Source organism: Brachionichthys hirsutus, chromosome 8, assembly GCF_040956055.1.
Source record: "Brachionichthys hirsutus isolate HB-005 chromosome 8, CSIRO-AGI_Bhir_v1, whole genome shotgun sequence".
Classification (NCBI taxonomy): domain Eukaryota; kingdom Metazoa; phylum Chordata; class Actinopteri; order Lophiiformes; family Brachionichthyidae; genus Brachionichthys; species Brachionichthys hirsutus.
Window position 1 is genome coordinate 72,501 of NC_090904.1, and position 20,454 is coordinate 92,954.

Genomic DNA, 20,454 nt, shown 5'->3' on the forward strand with positions numbered 1-20,454 from the left:
AGGTATTAAATAATATTTGTTCAATTTGACAACAAGACTGAACATAATCACACTGACGTCCATCGCTGTCATTCTGTCGGTCTCAAGACTCACTCTGTCACACTCATCCATTCACTGAACAAGAAACCTTCTCATTTCAAACACAATAGCATGTTTGAGGCCTGACGGAGTATTTACAATACCAGGATGGGTGATGTGGAAATGATTGAAGGATGAAGGAGAATGTCTCACTGATCGGTTTTAAATCTGTATTTAATTTATTATGCAATCTGTAGACATCAAGAGTATTAGTGAAAAAAATGTATCATTATTTGAGTATTTCATGTCCGTGTGTTTACACAAGCACAACATCGAGACACGTGAAAAACAAAGATCAGCACCTGCTGTCGCTAAACGCTAAAGTCCATCTGGATGTGCTGCAGGCGGCGCCGCTCTGGAGTTTGAGGTGGAGGTCGTTTCTCTGGCGCAGCAGACGGCGTGGCAGAAAACGGTCAACGACGTCTTTCCCCTCGTGTGTCTGGCTCTAGTGCCGACGCTGCTCGGCTTCGTGGGGCTTTATCTCTACACAAAGTCTAATGCTGAGAAGCCGAGCAAGAAGAAGGATAAGAAGAGCAAGAAGAAATGAGAACTATTCCAATAAAAAAATCATTCTAATTTGCGTATAAATAAATTGTGCTGTATATTTATTCATGCCTGAGATTGTACCGCAGGTTAGTGATGTTGGACCGCTTCGCTATGCCTGTTTCTAGAGCTCTTCATCAGGTCGTTTCAGCGCTGGAGTCCGCTCGGCTTCGCTATGCCTGTTTCTAGAGCTCTTCATCAGGTCGTTTCAGCGCTGGAGTCCACTCGGCTTCGCTATGCCTGTTTCTAGAGCTCTTCGTCAGGTCGTTTCAGCGCTGGAGTCCACTCGGCTTCGCTATGCCTGTTTCTAGAGCTCTTCGTCAGGTCGTTTCAGCGCTGGAGTCCACTCGGCTTCGCTATGCCTGTTTCTGGAGCTCTTCGTCAGGTCGTTTCAGCGCTGGAGTCCACTCGGCTTCGCTATGCCTGTTTCTAGAGCTCTTCGTCAGGTCGTTTCAGCGCTGGAGTCCGCTCGGCTTCGCTATGCCTGTTTCTAGAGCTCTTCATCAGGTCGTTTCAGCGCTGGAGTCCACTCGGCTTCGTTATGCCTGTTTCTAGAGCTCTTCGTCAGGTCGTTTCAGCGCTGGAGTCCACTCGGCTTCGCTATGCCTGTTTCTAGAGCTCTTCGTCAGGTCGTTTCAGCGCTGGAGTCCACTCGGCTTCGCTATGCCTGTTTCTAGAGCTCTTCGTCAGGTCGTTTCAGCGCTGGAGTCCACTCGGCTTCGCTATGCCTGTTTCTAGAGCTCTTCGTCAGGTCGTTTCAGCGCTGGAGTCCAGTCGGCTTCGCTATGCCTGTTTCTAGAGCTCTTCGTCAGGTCGTTTCAGCGCTGGAGTCCACTCGGCTTCGCTATGCCTGTTTCTAGAGCTCTTCGTCAGGTCGTTTCAGCGCTGGAGTCCACTCGGCTTCGCTATGCCTGTTTCTAGAGCTCTTCGTCAGGTCGTTTCAGCGCTGGAGTCCACTCGGCTTCGCTATGCCTGTTTCTAGAGCTCTTCGTCAGGTCGTTTCAGCGCTGGAGTCCACTCGGCCTGTGAAATGCTTTACTCGTGGGCAGGAAGAGTCTGTTTAAAGCTGAAACGGTGGCCACTGAGATGAAGCACGCAGCTTCACAGACCCATTCAACCACTGGGAACGCACCGTTCCTTCATTTAGAAACTGGTTTTCTCACTTAGAATAGGAATGCAAATCGTGGCGTTGCTCAGGAATCGTTTCACTCACTGGATCCGGAGAGATCCAGTTGGACAGAACTGTTCTGTAGTGGACCCTGACATCTGAACTCGCGGTGGAAGTATGAACGCAGTTCTTCTGTTTGGAACACCAAACGGCATTCCAAGCTGAGAAATTCAGAAAACTCTCCAATGTTCCAACAGAAAAGACATTTCAAAGCAAACGTTTTGAGGAAATGGACTCGAGTACTACATGTATGCATTGCACAGACACACACACACACACACACACACACACACACACACATCTCAGCTGTAGTTATAGGTGAAATTATATGAGCTAGGCTCCTTCGGCACAGGGGGCGGGGCTTCTGGGATAGTGATGTTCTCAAGGTCGAGGAGGCGGAGCTTCATCTCCATGCTGATGAGCGTATCTAAGTCACTGCGCGTGAGGTCGCTGCCCATCTCTCTGCCCAGCAGGGCACACAGACCATCGGTCCAGATGCAGTACTGCCCGGAAAAGACAACAGCGAGGTTAGGGGACAGAGGAGGCGATGGACAGTCCTAAACCTTTGTCCTCTTTTTTACCGTCACGTAAATAAAACCAAGTACCAGCCTCTAAAGTCAAGGGACACAAAAACCAGCTGAAAGTACTCCTTTATAAACAGTTACCTATTAACGCAGATAACAGAGACGCCAGCTGCTCAATGATTTGGGCTTCAGAGCGACTGAAGCTACGTTCACTTCAAAGCCAAACCAACAAAGACACTACAAATGTTCTTAGGGTTCAGGGCACCAGGAGGGTTGAGTGACCACAATACATCAACTTCCAGTCGCAAATATGTGAACCATCTAAAAACACTGAGTAGTGCAGCTTTAAACTTCACTTACCTCATACTTGTTGGGCGCAACAAAATTGAGCGTCTCATCGGGATCATATAAAACAGAGAAAGCCAACTCCAGCACTTCCTGAGAGAAATAAAACAAGAGAAATAAAAGCGCGTTCCCTCCTAAGAGACCGTAAAGGATGAAAGTTGATCTGGAATGGCATTAAAAACCTTGTTTTGCTTTAGGGCACTTTTTTCTTTCATATGAGGGCAGTCCTTCCCGGTGACCACTGACTTGATATCTGACACCGGGACTGCAAGGTCGGGGAGAAAGAAACTGAAGTGAGTGTTTCTATCGGCGCAGTGTGGTCTACTAGGAATAAACTTTCACTGTAACTCACTCTTGTCACCGAGTAGCTCAAAAGGCACTTCACCCTGAGGCGACTCATCAAGGTCCCCGTAATGCAGCACTTTGTGATTCAGTGAGAGTCTGCAGAACCAAAACTTCTCTATGAAGGAAACACGGAACGCCATTAGCTCAAAGTCCTTCCGAAGAACGAAAGCGCCGGTCTGCGCTGAGAGCGTTTGTACCTTGCCTTCGGCGGTTCCCCAGTTTACGGAAGCAGCTTCCCTCACACAGCCGGTTCAGCCGCTGCTGCTTGATGAGCTCCAGGATCTCCGGTTGGATTCTCTCTCGTAGCTCACTACAGTTTAAACACAGCATGAGCCACGGGGACGAAGGCACACCCACCTACAGTGTTACTGGTTTGGATTAGAGCTAATGGTAAAAGCTAAAGTCTTTGGCTGGGTTCAACTAGTACGAGAGTATTTCCAGAGGTATTGTAGACACAGACTGACATGATGGGAGGAGACTGGAAGTCATCCTGGCTCATTCGCTCCGACTGACGCAGACGCAGGATCTCTGAATAGTTGAGGCCTCGCAGCTTATTCTTCAGCTGGTCCAAAGATGGCGGCTTCATTGCCAGAGCCCTGGTGATCTGCTCACGGGCCACCTGCATCACCTGATTAGAACCACCGTGCACACAAATAAATGGACAGTAAAAGCCGAGCAGACCTTCTCCCATCTCCTCGTCTTGTTAGTTAATGAACCAAGAATTCTGTTCCCCTCCGTCTAAGGCAGGAATGTTTCTGTCTCTGTAAATAAACACTGATTTAAATGTTGCCCTCCGGAGACTGAGGAACAATATCATTAAGAATACAATTATCGTACATTATCTAACAGCCCAAAAACAGACACATTCGCTTTTTAAGTGCTTAAATTTGAAGACTAACATTCATTTGGAGGAAACCTCAACCAATCTAGTTTTAACTACATTAAAAAGACCACGGCTCGTTCCATCTTGTAAATGTGGTCAAATCCAGTGCACAATGTTATAAGCATGAACATGGCTCTGTGAGGAGTCCTTTCTTTAGTGCCCCACCTTATTGAAGTCCTCGGCTGTGGCCCTCATCTCCTTCCACGTTTTATTAAGAAGCTGGATACAGACACAGAAGAATTCCTCCCACGCCCGGTCATGAGTGAAGAACATCGGGTGGTAGTCGTTGCAGCCCTCGTTCGCTGCAAAGGAAGAAGCATGATGGACAAACTCACATTCCTGGACAGGAGCAATGAGATCCTGGTGATTTTCTACTTGTCAAATACTGTACACATGTACTGTACTTACGCAATTGTCCAACTTGAAGTATTTCACACAGCATTCGAGTGAGTTCGATGGCACAACGGCCAAAGGGGCATTCGTGTTTGTCCTCACGACTGCTGTTCTCCAGGACAATCTGCGTTGTGTCATGTTTGAGGGGACACGTCAGGTGTGACTCTGTGAGGTGAGCAGAGTCGAGCCTGAAAGGAGTACCGACCCTGATATACGTGTCCTGGTGAACTTTGGCCAAGTACAGCATGTTGTCCAGAGCCAGCATCCCAGGAGGAGTCAGAGTGAAGTCCATGGCCGGGTTGACATGGTTCTGCATTTAAAACCGAAATGACATTAGTCAAGACGAAAACAAAACGAATTACATGAAATGCATTCTGTTGCATAAACTTACAGTGAAACCAAGCATCTTATAATCCTTGGAGTACATGGCCTTTCGCTTTTCTGTACCAGTGGGGTCATTCTCTCCATCAAATGCGATCCGACGCAGCTCAAAGATGATGTCTCTTTGAGTCTGATGCAGCAAGACAACAGAAGAATTATTCATGGTCCTTTAATGATATACATTATTCATGTCACTTTTAATGATATACATTATTCATGGACCTTTAATGATATACATTATTCATGTCACTTTTAATGATATACATTACTCATGGTCCTTTAATGATATACATTATTCATGGTCCTTTAATGATATACATTACTCATGGTCCTTTAATGATATACATTACTCATGGTCCTTTAATGATATACATTATTCATGTCACTTTTAATGATATACATTATTCATGGACCTTTAATGATATACATTATTCATGTCACTTTTAATGATATACATTACTCATGGTCCTTTAATGATATACATTATTCATGGTCCTTTAATGATATACATTACTCATGGTCCTTTAATGATATACATTACTCATGGTCCTTTAATGATATACATTATTCATGGACCTTTAATGATATACATTATTCATGTCACTTTTAATGATATACATTACTCATGGACCTTTAATGATATACAAGCACTCTACAGGCCCTCTTGAGGAACCTGATGTTTAAGTTCATGTCCCGACTTGATGGGTCCCGAAACAGTATCATATTGATGCTTATAAATCCCAGGTGCAGCTCGGTCAGATATCAATCGTATCTATGGAAACGTTGGTATTGGTGTCTGTTAAGACTCTCCTGAATAAGATGATGTTTTGCTGTGTTTTTGTGTTGTATGTTTTTACTATTGGGTCTAGAGCCTGTAATAAAGTTTATAATAATAATAAAAATAATAATGATATACATTATTCATGGGCCTTTAATGATATACATGACACTCCCAATCCGTCATGCGGACTCAACATGGAGGAAAACTCATGTGGTACAATAGCAAAGCTGACAGAGCTCTGGTGATCCCTGGCAAGCAGAAAGGATTTACTTTTAGTTTTATTGGTACTCTTACATGTCGATGAATTATGTACGAAGGAATTTCAACGGAAACAAGACCGCATTTTATGGGTTTTGATCATTCATCATACCCTAAACCCCCCCGTTACCCCCACTGCACACTTCACTGCTGTCCTACATGTCCTGAACTACTCTGACATACTTCTCTGCCACTCCAGACTTCCTCATGCAGTACCACAGTACCTCATGCAGTACCAACATAAGCCCTAAACCCGTGGGCTTCATGGGGGCGTGTTTTACGGAATGTTCAGTTTATTTAATTGATATCAGGTGTGTTTCAATTAATATCCTGAAGAAGGCACAACAGAAATACACATGCCAAATGAATGTGAGCTTTTACCTGGTCATTAGGATCCACTTTTGTCATCATTCGTTCCTCCAAAAGGTTGAAAGTCAAAACCTGCAGCACATAAAGCTGATGCGCCATTTCTGCTTTGATTGGTCGATTTCCTCTAATAACATGCTGGAAAAGAAGAACGCTAATTAAAGACTTCATTTGTGCTTCAACTCACACAACACAGAGCAACTTAACTGTGAGAGAAAACAAGCACAAATCGAAGTCCAATCATTTGATCTGCTCCACATATTGTCCATGATTGGAAAGCCCCGTAAATACAAACACCTGTCAACAACAACAACAACAACAACAAACACGCCTCCCTACGAGGAGACAGAAGACAAGATGAGGAAGAAACATTGTGGTAGATCAAGCCCCTCCATGGGAAGGACAGCATGGAGGCTCTGATGAGAAGAGAAGTTCAGCACTCGAGCTACAGAACCACCAGATAGGACCCAATCTGAAAAAGGCTGACGGGAGGGTGCGAGCTGGGACAGCACACAGGAACATGGATCAGGCGTCTCCAAGTCCCTGTAGGAGGAACCACCAAAAGCAGCTGCTGGCTACCCAAACAGATGTTGTGGCCTTTGACCAGAAGCAGAAGAGGGAAGCTGTGACAGATGTAGCAATCGTTGACAGCAACATTGTTAAGAAGCAGCAAGAAAGACAAGTAGAGCGACATGGAGCACATCTAGAAGGTCAAAGCCGAAGCGCTACCAATGTGAGACTCACGTTGAGGATGATGGACCTCAGATGTTTCTGAGCCAGCGTGCTTGCCATTTCCTAAAGAGGAGTAAAAATATAGTAACTCAACACAAGTCAAATGAAAGGAAGATACCAGAGAACACAAAAAGAGGCACACATAATTGTAACGTTTAATCTTCTTCTGTAATGGAACTAAAATGGCAGCTACACTTCAAGCACCGGTTTGAATTACTTCTATAAAATATGGCCGAGCCCTCAACAGTCGGTCTATCTCCAGAGTACACAGCGACTGGACATGGCACAGAAAGAGGAGGAGCAAGGAGGAGGAGACGCCCTCTGAGGTGACGGGACGCTACGAGACGCTGACAGACGAGTACTCACAGTGAGGTGCTGCTCCATCGGGTTACTATAGTCCTCCTACAGGTTGATGGGAGGGAACAAGGGGCGGGGTGCAACAGCAACGGAAACAAAAAGTGCACATATACACAATAAGATACAGGGATACATCAAGATGAACACGATGTCAAATACGGACTTCAAGTATGGCCGCTAGCTACTCTGGTCTGCCAGGCTGCCGTGCACTGACTGGTTTGCACTGACTGGTTTGCACTGACTGGTTTACATGGCTGGGCTTGAACGGGTTAGAAAAATTGAATCAATCAATTTTATCACTCATCAGAGAAAAGAATGATCTTTAAATCATCATATATACATGAACAATTCTGTGATGCTCAACTTGCAAAACCAGAACTGCAAAAAAAGAAAAGAAAAAAGAAAACTAATGAAAAAATACATTTGAATCTAAATCTGAAAGAGTAACCAATGAAAAGTAGAAAGAGAAATGTAGTATTGTCCGAAAACAGTTTAACAGCACATTATGTCCCGCTTCAATATTATTATTAAAAAACAGCTGATTCCATTCGCCCTCTTGTGGCCAGCGCCTGTGAATCTTCTTGGTTACGTGACACTTTACTCGAAAAAAACAAAGCCGTAAACTAGCTAAAACAAACGTCTCTTTGCTACGGGGAAGAGGAGCCAGGAGAGGAGCCAGGAGAGGAGCAACAAGAGGAGCCGGAAGAGGAGCCAGAAGAGGAGCCAGAAGAGGAGCCAGGAGAGGAGCCAGGAGAGGAGCAACAAGAGGAGCCAGAAGAGGAGCAACAAGAGGAGCATCAAGAGGAGCCGGAAGAGGAGCCGGAAGAGGAGCCAGAAGAGGAGCAACAAGAGGAGCAACAAGAGGAGCATCAAGAGGAGCAACAAGAGGAGCCAGAAGAGGAGCCAGAAGAGGAGCAACAAGAGGAGCAACAAGAGGAGCCGGAAGAGGAGCCAGAAGAGGAGCCAGAAGAGGAGCCAGAAGAGGAGCCAGGAGAGGAGCCAGGAGAGGAGCCAGGAGAGGAGCAACAAGAGGAGCAACAAGAGGAGCCGGAAGAGGAGCCAGGAGAGGAGCCAGAAGAGGAGCATCAAGAGGAGCAACAAGAGGAGCCAGAAGAGGAGCCAGAAGAGGAGCAACAAGAGGAGCAACAAGAGGAGCAACAAGAGGAGCCGGAAGAGGAGCCGGAAGAGGAGCCAGAAGAGGAGCCAGAAGAGGAGCCGGAAGAGGAGCCAGAAGAGGAGCATCAAGAGGAGCAACAAGAGGAGCCAGAAGAGGAGCCAGAAGAGGAGCATCAAGAGGAGCAACAAGAGGAGCCAGAAGAGGAGCCAGAAGAGGAGCAACAAGAGGAGCAACAAGAGGAGCCGGAAGAGGAGCCAGAAGAGGAGCATCAAAAGGAGCAACAAGAGGAGCCAGAAGAGGACCCAGAAGAGGAGCAACAAGAGGAGCAACAAGAGGAGCCGGAAGAGGAGCCGGAAGAGGAGCCAGAAGAGGAGCCAGAAGAGGAGCCAGAAGAGGAGCCAGAAGAGGAGCCAGAAGAGGAGCCAGAAGAGGAGCAACAAGAGGAGCAACAAGAGGAGCCGGAAGAGGAGCCGGAAGAGGAGCCAGAAGAGGAGCATCAAGAGGAGCATCAAGAGGAGCCAGAAGAGGAGCCGGAAGAGGAGCCGGAAGAGGAGCCAGAAGAGGAGCAACAAGAGGAGCCAGAAGAGGAGCCGGAAGAGGAGCCAGAAGAGGAGCATCAAGAGGAGCATCAAGAGGAGCCAGAAGAGGAGCTGGAAGAGGAGCCGGAAGAGGAGCCAGAAGAGGAGCCAGAAGAGGAGCCAGAAGAGGAGCCAGGAGAGGAGCAACAAGAGGAGCCAGAAGAGGAGCCGGAAGAGGAGCCGGAAGAGGAGCCAGAAGAGGAGCATCAAGAGGAGCCAGAAGAGGAGCCAGGAGAGGAGCCAGGAGAGGAGCATCAAGAGGAGCAACAAGAGGAGCCGGAAGAGGAGCCAGGAGAGGAGCCAGAAGAGGAGCATCAAGAGGAGCCAGAAGAGGAGCCAGGAGAGGAGCCAGAAGAGGAGCCAGGAGAGGAGCCAGAAGAGGAGCAACAAGAGGAGCCAGAAGAGGAGCATCAAGAGGAGCCAGGAGAGGAGCAACAAGAGGAGCAACAAGAGGAGCCGGAAGAGGAGCCAGAAGAGGAGCCAGAAGAGGAGCCAGAAGAGGAGCCAGAAGAGGAGCCAGAAGAGGAGCCAGGAGAGGAGCAACAAGAGGAGCCAGAAGAGGAGCATCAAGAGGAGCCAGGAGAGGAGCAACAAGAGGAGCCAGAAGAGGAGCCAGAAGAGGAGCCAGGAGAGGAGCCAGAAGAGGAGCCAGAAGAGGAGCAACAAGAGGAGCCAGAAGAGGAGCAACAAGAGGAGCCGGAAGAGGAGCCGACAACCTCCAAGAAAAGAAAACTTATTTGAACAGACAAACCAGGAGTCAGACTTAAAACACGGTTTATCAACAGGTGACTCGTGCACCAAGTCCGCTCTGCATGCGGAGACAAGCTGGAAAACCAGGCCTTCAAATGAAGCCTTCAAAACTGTTTCAGCACAGAGACCAAGGAGCAATTATCGAGGGCCACCCACAACATATGGTGAGTAGATATTTTGGTGTAATACTTGTTTAATAGTTATTGCACGTGCATAATATAAAGTTTAGTGGTTAGATTATATTCCTCTTTTTAATTTAATTACCCCCCGCTCTGCAAAAAAATAGCCCGGCATGAAACGGGTCCATGACGACCGACGGCCTTCACCGACTACTTTTCCTGATTGATAAAGAAATGTTGGTGGAGTAGCCATATATATATATATATATTAATATTTGTCTGGGCCTTTATCTCTACGGATGCTCTGTCATACCCATCGTACGAGCTGAACTGGCAAAGACTGCGTTTAGTTATTTGGCGCCCAATGCTTGGATCGAATTACAATCTGGATTTAAAGTCCACGCCCTTGTTGCATTGACTGAATTTAAAGGTCCAACCTTCCATTTTATCAGAGCAATGCTATGTTTAATTTAATTTAATTTAATTACGAGTCCATGAATAAACGCTACATCATCATCCTCCTCGCGTCACAGCTTGATGGTCTTCATTGCTGAGCTATTCTGAAACGAGGGCATCACAAAAGCACAAACTTTAAAGGAAAGTGAGAAGTCAGAGGAGCGGCGTGCCATCACAGCGTCACGCCAGACAGACGTCTAGCAATGACATTTGATGCTGACGACAGAAGCAGCAAGGGGGAGATCTTTCCACACCAAAGAGCATCCTGGTATTCTGAGTTCATGTGTTATATATGGGAAGCCTTCTTAGAGTAACTGTTACAAGCCTTTCCTGTCCCACTGACCTGCCGTCTGTCCTCTGGTGCTTTCAGGAAAAGCGCATTGATGAGGGCGATGGCATAGGTTTGAATCTCCTGGTTTGACCTGAAGGAATATCAAGCAGCGCAACAACCAGTTAGAAGTATTGTGCTCCGTGTGTGGCCCCTACAGGCTAACAACTATACAACTTCACTCTGATTTTACCACGACTAACACAGAAGGGCGCAGGACGTTTAGATGCCATTCGTCCACATTAGCAATAATAATCGTCCTAAGTGACAATTCAAATGTTACAATTCCTTTTTCACTACTCGAGATAATGGAAATATCAAAAGCAACAATGAATTTGTCCTGCTGAAGAGGCCCACTTGAGTAGCTGGTTTCTGTGGCGCAGGTCTCCAAGAACTAGAAACACGTCTCTCAGGCACGAAATGTATTTATTAGAGATCCCAAACGCATCATCCTGCTGTTTAAATCCTGAGTAACGTTTTCTAATACCTTGTACTAGCAGGCTCTTTTATTTATTTATGCTTGCTAACAATCTGAAAGACTTTTGACTCCCCGTTTCTCCTGATTGTCCCCAACTGTGTCTTGTTCCCCCCCCCCCCCTGTCTTTTATTAAAGGCCTTGACGTTGGTCTGGGGTCATCCAAGCATCCTGAGCTCACCCTTCGCTAACCAAACATCTCCATTCACACAATGCATGTGGAATCAGAGTGCCTGAAGCCCCTGTGCGTGTGTGTGTGCTCACACTTGCAGGTGTCCGATGAGCTGGCCCACAGTGATCTCTTGTGCCACTCGATGGTAGAGGCTGTGGCTATTGAGGACCATGCTCTCCAGGATGGCGAGAGAACGCTGCAGGATGGACACATCCACCATGGGCTGGTTCACGTAGCCTGCAATCTGAGGGCCAGAGAGAAGACCAGGTCACTCAGAGGTCACTATGAAATGTGTAAACCAGGAGTTTCTATTCCGCCGGGCTAGAATGTTTTATCTTATGAAAGAGCAAATCCACCAGAGAGCGAGCCCCGCATAACGCCAGCGGTAGCTAGGCAACGACACCCACTCATGTTTGGTACGTAGGAAGAAAGAAAAAAAACAGATCTTGACATTTACAATGGTGGGCGAGTAGGTACCAGGTGAGTTCCCCTCTGTTTGGAGGAGGTACCTGTTTGATGAAGGAGAGGGAGATGAGATCCCAGGACACAATGCCATGATCCATCAGCTCCAGGAAAGCCGTGAGAGTGAAGGCTAGCATTTCACCAAAGCTTGGAGGAAACAAAGAGGGGACTTAATGCAGCTTCACTGACGTGCTTCATCTTGACGCATGGATGCAGCGCGAGGCTTAAACACACCTCCCACTATGGAAGCACTAAATGTTGACGCATGGATGCAGCGCGAGGCTTAAACACACCTCCCACTATGGAAGCACTAAATGTTGACGCATGGATGCAGCGCGAGGCTTAAACACACCTCCCACTATGGAAGCACTAAATCTTGACGCATGGATGCAGCGCGAGGCTTAAACACACCTCCCACTATGGAAGCACTAAATCTTGACGCATGGATGCAGCGCGAGGCTTAAACACACCTCCCACTATGGAAGCACTAAATCTTGACGCATGGATGCAGCGCGAGGCTTAAACACACCTCCCACTATGGAAGCACTAAATGTTGACGCATGGATGCAGCGCGAGGCTTAAACACACCTCCCACTATGGAAGCACTAAATGTTGACGCATGGATGCAGCGCGAGGCTTAAACACACCTCCCACTATGGAAGCACTAAATCTTGACGCATGGATGCAGCGCGAGGCTTAAACACACCTCCCACTATGGAAGCACTAAATCTTGACGCATGGATGCAGCGCGAGGCTTAAACACACCTCCCACTATGGAAGCACTAAATCTTGACGCATGGATGCAGCGCGAGGCTTAAACACACCTCCCACTATGGAAGCACTAAATGTTGACGCATGGATGCAGCGCGAGGCTTAAACACACCTCCCACTATGGAAGCACTAAATGTTGACGCATGGATGCAGCGCGAGGCTTAAACACACCTCCCACTATGGAAGCACTAAATCTTGACGCATGGATGCAGCGCGAGGCTTGAACACACCTCCCACTATAGAAGCACTAAATCTTGACGCATGGATGCAGCGCGAGGCTTAAACACACCTCCCACTATGGAAGCACTAAATCTTGACGCATGGATGCAGCGCGAGGCTTGAACACACCTCCCACTATGGAAGCACTAAATCTTGACGCATGGATGCAGCGCGAGGCTTAAACACACCTCCCACTATGGAAGCACTAAATCTTGACGCATGGATGCAGCGCGAGGCTTAAACACACCTCCCACTATAGAAGCACTAAATCTTGACGCATGGATGCAGCGCGAGGCTTAAACACACCTCCCACTATGGAAGCACTAAATCTTGACGCATGGATGCAGCGCGAGGCTTGAACACACCTCCCACTATGGAAGCACTAAATCTTGATGCATGGATGCAGCGCGAGGCTTGAACACACCTCCCACTGTGGAAGCACTAAATCTTGACGCATGGATGCAGCGCGAGGCTTGAACACACCTCCCACTATGGAAGCACTAAATCTTGACGCATGGATGCAGCGCGAGGCTTGAACACACCTCCCACTATGGAAGCACTAAATCTTGACGCATGGATGCAGCGCGAGGCTTAAACACACCTCCCACTATGGAAGCACTAAATGTTGACGCATGGATGCAGCGCGAGGCTTAAACACACCTCCCACTATGGAAGCACTAAATGTTGACGCATGGATGCAGCGCGAGGCTTAAACACACCTCCCACTATGGAAGCACTAAATCTTGACGCATGGATGCAGCGCGAGGCTTAAACACACCTCCCACTATGGAAGCACTAAATCTTGACGCATGGATGCAGCGCGAGGCTTAAACACACCTCCCACTATGGAAGCACTAAATGTTGACGCATGGATGCAGCGCGAGGCTTAAACACACCTCCCACTATGGAAGCACTAAATGTTGACGCATGGATGCAGCGCGAGGCTTAAACACACCTCCCACTATGGAAGCACTAAATCTTGACGCATGGATGCAGCGCGAGGCTTAAACACACCTCCCACTATGGAAGCACTAAATCTTGACGCATGGATGCAGCGCGAGGCTTAAACACACCTCCCACTATGGAAGCACTAAATCTTGACGCATGGATGCAGCGCGAGGCTTAAACACACCTCCCACTATGGAAGCACTAAATGTTGACGCATGGATGCAGCGCGAGGCTTAAACACACCTCCCACTATGGAAGCACTAAATCTTGACGCATGGATGCAGCGCGAGGCTTAAACACACCTCCCACTATGGAAGCACTAAATCTTGACGCATGGATGCAGCGCGAGGCTTAAACACACCTCCCACTATGGAAGCACTAAATCTTGACGCATGGATGCAGCGCGAGGCTTAAACACACCTCCCACTATGGAAGCACTAAATGTTGACGCATGGATGCAGCGCGAGGCTTAAACACACCTCCCACTATGGAAGCACTAAATGTTGACGCATGGATGCAGCGCGAGGCTTAAACACACCTCCCACTATGGAAGCACTAAATGTTGACGCATGGATGCAGCGCGAGGCTTGAACACACCTCCCACTATAGAAGCACTAAATCTTGACGCATGGATGCAGCGCGAGGCTTGAACACACCTCCCACTATGGAAGCACTAAATCTTGACGCATGGATGCAGCGCGAGGCTTGAACACACCTCCCACTATGGAAGCACTAAATCTTGACGCATGGATGCAGCGCGAGGCTTGAACACACCTCCCACTATGGAAGCACTAAATCTTGACGCATGGATGCAGCGCGAGGCTTAAACACACCTCCCACTATAGAAGCACTAAATCTTGACGCATGGATGCAGCGCGAGGCTTAAACACACCTCCCACTATGGAAGCACTAAATCTTGACGCATGGATGCAGCGCGAGGCTTGAACACACCTCCCACTATGGAAGCACTAAATCTTGATGCATGGATGCAGCGCGAGGCTTGAACACACCTCCCACTGTGGAAGCACTAAATCTTGATGCATGGATGCAGCGCGAGGCTTGAACACACCTCCCACTATGGAAGCACTAAATCTTGACGCATGGATGCAGCGCGAGGCTTGAACACACCTCCCACTATGGAAGCACTAAATCTTGACGCATGGATGCAGCGCGAGGCTTAAACACACCTCCCACTATGGAAGCACTAAATCTTGACGCATGGATGCAGCGCGAGGCTTGAACACACCTCCCACTATGGAAGCACTAAATCTTGACGCATGGATGCAGCGCGAGGCTTGAACACACCTCCCACTATGGAAGCACTAAATCTTGACGCATGGATGCAGCGCGAGGCTTGAACACACCTCCCACTATGGAAGCACTAAATCTTGACGCATGGATGCAGCACGAGGCTTAAACACACCTCCCACTATGGAAGCACTAAATCTTGACGCATGGATGCAGCGCGAGGCTTAAACACACCTCCCACTATGGAAGCACTAAATCTTGACGCATGGATGCAGCGCGAGGCTTGAACACACCTCCCACTATGGAAGCACTAAATCTTGACGCATGGATGCAGCGCGAGGCTTGAACACACCTCCCACTATGGAAGCACTAAATCTTGACGCATGGATGCAGCGCGAGGCTTGAACACACCTCCCACTATGGAAGCACTAAATCTTGACGCATGGATGCAGCGCGAGGCTTGAACACACCTCCCACTATGGAAGCACTAAATGTTGACGCATGGATGCAGCGCGAGGCTTGAACACACCTCCCACTATGGAAGCACTAAATCTTGACGCATGGATGCAGCGCGAGGCTTGAACACACCTCCCACTATGGAAGCACTAAATCTTGACGCATGGATGCAGCGCGAGGCTTGAACACACCTCCCACTATGGAAGCACTAAATCTTGACGCATGGATGCAGCGCGAGGCTTGAACACTCACTGGGTTCCACTCTCAACCAGGCGCGCCAGCGTCCCGATGCCTTCCATGGTGATGAATTCTGCTGCGTAGGTTGGGTCCGCGGAGAGCTTGGCGAGCTCCTTTAGGGCCTCCAGGCGGGCGTCGATAACATGAGACTGGATCCTCTCTAAGAGCTGACGAGCAGCACGAGCCTGTTTGTAACAAAGAAGATTCTGTTCACGGCTCTGAACCGCTCAGCTCAACAACACGTTTTGATGTATTTGGTGCAGAACGTCTCGCCTGCACTTTTGAAAAGCTTTATTCGGCTGCGCGGAGTAAACGAGCCGAGCTTCTCGGTCCGCCTCCGGCCGCTACCTTTCTGTTCCACCGTCCTACAATTATCCGAGAATCAAAGAAGCTCCCAGTCGATCTGGAAACCTGCACATTCCACTTTTATTCTCAAGTGTGTCAGCATAAAGTTTATATTCTGCCTTTTATTACATTTTTGGATATGTGAAAGTAATTTTGTTTATTCCGAGGAAATGGGTAGAAAAGCATTCAGATATTAATTATGGATTACTTAAGAGTAATGCAGTTGTGCATGGTCCCTGAGATCAATAAATTCACCAAAGTAAATTGAAATAAAAAGGGAATTTTGGAATTAAGATATGTACTTTAAGTATAATAATGTGAAGCAGGAAGTCTTCTAGTTTATCTAACGGTGCTCTGAGCAGCACTTGCAGAGTTTTGGTGCTAACTCTAACCCTAACTCCTAAAAGCAGCACTCTTCAGAGAACAGAAGCGTTAAAAGCTTTTAGGTTTACTACAAAAGACACACAGAAATAAACACTCGTGACTCACCGGTGAGATGGCTAAACGAAGGATGGTCCCATTCTTGATTTCACCGCGACTCTACAACATAATTAATTCAACAGCATTCAACACCAAATAACGGCGACGTCATCATCAACAGCAGGAAACAGCGCCACCCACCTGCTCTGTGATGTAAAGCTGCGGGCCGTCAGCATAGCGCAGCGCAAACTGCTCTGAGCCTGACAAAGACCAGCTGAGAATAAAGAGAAATAAATACATCAAGGATTATATACACACTAGATCCAGATCCAGAAGACATTTTCCACGCAAGTGCATATTGGAACCCGTTATGACTGTGATTTTTGGTAAGTACATTCCGGATTTTTTTGTATCCAGACAGGTATCCGGATTGCTCTCAAAACTTTACGGGATTTTTTTTTTTTTTTTAAATCAAGATCCAGATGCAGTTTCAAAGTAATCCAGGATCTCTTGTGGATCACCACCAACATTTACTCATCTGTTCCTGCTAACATCAGGATCTGTCCGTACCTTTTTGAGTATTCGTGCTAACAGACAGACAAACAGACAGTGATGCTTACCCGTCACATACTTCTCGTATAATCGAGGACAAAGGTCTTTTCTGCGAAAAGCAACAATAGGAATAACAAATATTAAGTGTATTAATACAGCGGGACTGAAACATAATTCATAAATCACACTGCCGTGAATTACATTCATACAAATTTACAACAAAGTCCACCTCATCCACGCCCCAATTCCACCAAGAAGCAGCATGGAAGCCCCCCAGGTCCAGTTCCTTCCTCTTCCTGCTATTCTACACGGATTCGTTGCTGCTGAACTAGCCTTGACGATAACGCCTTCTCTTTCACAATCAGACCAGACATCAGGCGAGTCTGTAAAGGATTAAAGCGCTTTGAGGTGCGTTTAAACACAGACCTGGTCCATCTCTATGAGCTGAGCGTTGGCACCGGGCCATTCAATGGCTACCTTCACGATGTCAGCCGGGGGCGGCATGGCGGCTTTATTGAAGCAGCCTGCTGGAGAAACAAGAGTAATAATGATAACTGAATAAATGATTCTGCAAATATCAGGGGGAAATTATAGCTGACTATTAACTCATCTAATCAGAATGAATATAAGTATAAGACTAGTCCAATAAAACTCCATTTTGCAACATCAATGCTTTTAAATGTATATTTATTTTCTTTTTATGTATTGCTCACATTACACATTGATTTTTAATGTTCTACTTATCATGATAAAGGGTTACCTTGTGCTTTGTCATAATGCTTTCCTACAGTATGTCAAAGTGTTTAAAACATTTGTAACAGTTTGATCATTAACTTTAAAGTCATCTCCAGGATTCCTCACCGATGAAGACGTGTTGAGGCGGTCAGTCACTCTGGAAGTTCTGCTTTGTGAAACTCTATCGGTTCCCCTGTGAAGACAGAAGCCCACAGAGTTGTCATGCCAACCGTCCGTTCGAGCCCGGATCCTCAGGCTTCTGTCTGTAAGCGGATCAATAGCGGATCAATAGGCCTTCAACAACACACATGAATCTTGAGTTCAAGGTTTCTGTGATTGGGCTTTGTGTCTGCTGATGTGATTTTATCGTTGTGATTTTTATCGTAGCTGTCTGGTGGTTGTAGCATAGCAGCAGCAGCAGCTCTGTCTGGTGGTTGTAGCATAGCAACAGCAGCAGCGCTGTCTGGTGGTTGTAGCATAGCAGCAGCAGCAGCGCTGTCTGGTGGTTGTAGCATAGCAACAGCAGCAGCGCTGTCTGGTGGTTGTAGCATAGCAACAGCAGCAGCGCTGTCTGGTGGTTGTAGCATAGCAGCAGCAGCAGCTCTGTCTGGTGGGTGTAGCATAGCAACAGCAGCAGCGCTGTCTGGTGGGTGTAGCATAGCAACAGCAGCAGCGCTGTCTGGTGGTTGTAGCATAGCAGCAGCAGCAGCTCTGTCTGGTGGGTGTAGCATAGCAACAGCAGCAGCGCTGTCTGGTGGTTGTAGCATAGCAGCAGCAGCAGCTCTGTCTGGTGGTTGTAGCATAGCAACAGCAGCAGCTCTGTCTGGTGGGTGTAGCATAGCAACAGCAGCAGCGCTGTCTGGTGGGTGTAGCATAGCAGCAGCAGCAGCAGCGCTGTCTGGTGGTTGTAGCATAGCAACAGCAGCAGCGCTGTCTGGTGGTTGTAGCATAGCAGCAGCAGCAGCGCTGTCTGGTGGTTGTAGCATAGCAACAGCAGCAGCGCTGTCTGGTGGGTGTAGCATAGCAGCAGCAGCAGCGCTGTCTGGTGGTTGTAGCATAGCAGCAGCAGCAGCGCTGTCTGGTGGTTGTAGCATAGCAACAGCAGCAGCGCTGTCTGGTGGTTGTAGCATAGCAGCAGCAGCAGCGCTGTCTGGTGGTTGTAGCATAGCAGCAGCAGCAGCGCTGTCTGGTGGTTGTAGCATAGCAACAGCAGCAGCTCTGTCTGGTGGTTGTAGCATAGCAGCAGCAGCAGCTCTGTCTGGTGGTTGTAGCATAGCAACAGCAGCAGCGCTGTCTGGTGGTTGTAGCATAGCAACAGCAGCAGCGCTGTCTGGTGGGTGTAGCATAGCAGCAGCAGCAGCGCTGTCTGGTGGTTGTAGCATAGCAGCAGCAGCAGCGCTGTCTGGTGGTTGTAGCATAGCAACAGCAGCAGCGCTGTCTGGTGGTTGTAGCATAGCAGCAGCAGCAGCGCTGTCTGGTGGTTGTAGCATAGCAACAGCAGCAGCGCTGTCTGGTGGTTGTAGCATAGCAACAGCAGCAGCGCTGTCTGGTGGTTGTAGCATAGCAACAGCAGCAGCGCTGTCTGGTGGTTGTAGCATAGCAGCAGCAGCAGCTCTGTCTGGTGGTTGTAGCATAGCAACAGCAGCAGCTCTGTCTGGTGGTTGTAGCATAGCAACAGCAGCAGCGCTGTCTGGTGGGTGTAGCATAGCAACAGCAGCAGCGCTGTCTGGTGGTTGTAGCATAGCAACAGCAGCGGCTAAGGAGCAGCTCTCTATCCTGAAAGCAGTGAACTCCTTCTGTCCCCGACCCCACACACACACACACACACCAATGTTTCTGACGCCATTTTATTTTGGGGCTCCTGCCTGCTCCGGCTTCAATTAAGTATTCACACATGTGAGCCCAGAAGAGCCTAACTTTGCGCAAAAAGAAAGCTAGCTAGCTAGCTGGTTGAATATGCAGAGTGGCGCCCCCTTCCGGCTGCAAGATGAATAGTGGCGAATAGAGAAAAACATCTTTCGGACATTCAACTAATTAAGCAACATTTTGGCGACTGCTCCACTCGTATATTATGAAAGAGACAGGTCGTGTGAGTGCGTGTGAGTGCGTGTGAGTGCGTGTGTGCGCGTGTTGTGTTAGCTATAACAGTTCAGTTACTCTCAATAAGCCAACAGGCTTATTTAATCAGAAGAAACCAATAACGTGTAAAACTATTAACGGTAAAGGTGATCAATATAACGCAGCGCATAACGTTCATATTACCGGTGTATCAAGCAGCGCATAACGTTCATATTACCGGTGTATTAAGCAGCGCATAACGTTCATATTACCGGTGTATCAAGCAGCGCATAACGTTCATATTACCGGTGTGTCAAGCAGCGCATAACGTTCATATTACCGGTGTGTCAAGCAGCGCATAACGTTCATATTACCGGTGTATCAAGCAGCGCATAACGTTCATATTACCGGTGTATCAAGCAGCGCATAACGTTCATATTACCGGTGTATCAAGCAGCGCATAACGTTCATATTACCGGTGTATCAAGCAGCGCATAACGTTCATATTACCGGTGTATTAAGCAGCGCATAACGTTCATATTACCGGTGTATCAAGCAGCGCATAACGTTCATATTACCGGTGTATTAAGCAGCGCATAACGTTCATATTACCGGTGTGTCAAGCAGCGCATAACGTTCATATTACCGGTGTATTAAGCAGCGCATAACGTTCATATTACCGGTGTATTAAGCAGCGCATAATGTTCATATTACCGGTGTATCAAGCAGCGCATAACGTTCATATTACCGGTGTATTAAGCAGCGCATAACGTTCATATTACCGGTGTATCAAGCAGCGCATAACGTTCATATTACCGGTGTGTCAAGCAGCGCATAACGTTCATATTACCGGT

The 20,454-nt window shown here is 47.7% G+C and overlaps 2 protein-coding genes across 2 annotated transcripts in view; one reads left to right on the forward strand and one right to left on the reverse strand.

Annotated features, from left to right (window-relative positions):
- Nucleotides 1-692, forward strand: part of LOC137898639 (peptidyl-prolyl cis-trans isomerase FKBP11-like) — a 2,757-nt gene extending 2,065 nt beyond the window's left edge. The window contains exons 5-6 of the mRNA XM_068742682.1: nucleotides 1-2; nucleotides 423-692. The exon at nucleotides 1-2 is cut by the window's left edge and continues 69 nt beyond it. Coding sequence (XP_068598783.1) covers nucleotides 1-2; nucleotides 423-625 — 205 coding nt within the window. The 3' untranslated portion in view covers nucleotides 626-692. The remainder of the gene's footprint in view (nucleotides 3-422) is intronic.
- Nucleotides 693-2,091: 1,399 nt separating this feature from the next.
- LOC137898184 (engulfment and cell motility protein 2-like) lies at nucleotides 2,092-17,311 on the reverse strand. The gene is made up of 21 exons (XM_068742190.1): nucleotides 17,234-17,311; nucleotides 16,876-16,916; nucleotides 16,457-16,529; nucleotides 16,325-16,375; nucleotides 15,506-15,675; nucleotides 11,659-11,758; nucleotides 11,242-11,393; nucleotides 10,518-10,596; nucleotides 7,164-7,199; nucleotides 6,810-6,860; nucleotides 6,081-6,203; nucleotides 4,671-4,790; nucleotides 4,485-4,589; nucleotides 4,295-4,403; nucleotides 4,052-4,188; nucleotides 3,468-3,631; nucleotides 3,201-3,313; nucleotides 3,011-3,118; nucleotides 2,841-2,923; nucleotides 2,674-2,751; nucleotides 2,092-2,292 (listed from the first exon to the last, which is right to left on the reverse strand). The coding sequence occupies exons 1-21, from the start codon at nucleotides 17,309-17,311 to the stop codon at nucleotides 2,092-2,094; spliced, it is 2,172 nt and encodes a 723-aa protein (XP_068598291.1).
- Nucleotides 17,312-20,454: the final 3,143 nt, after the last annotated feature.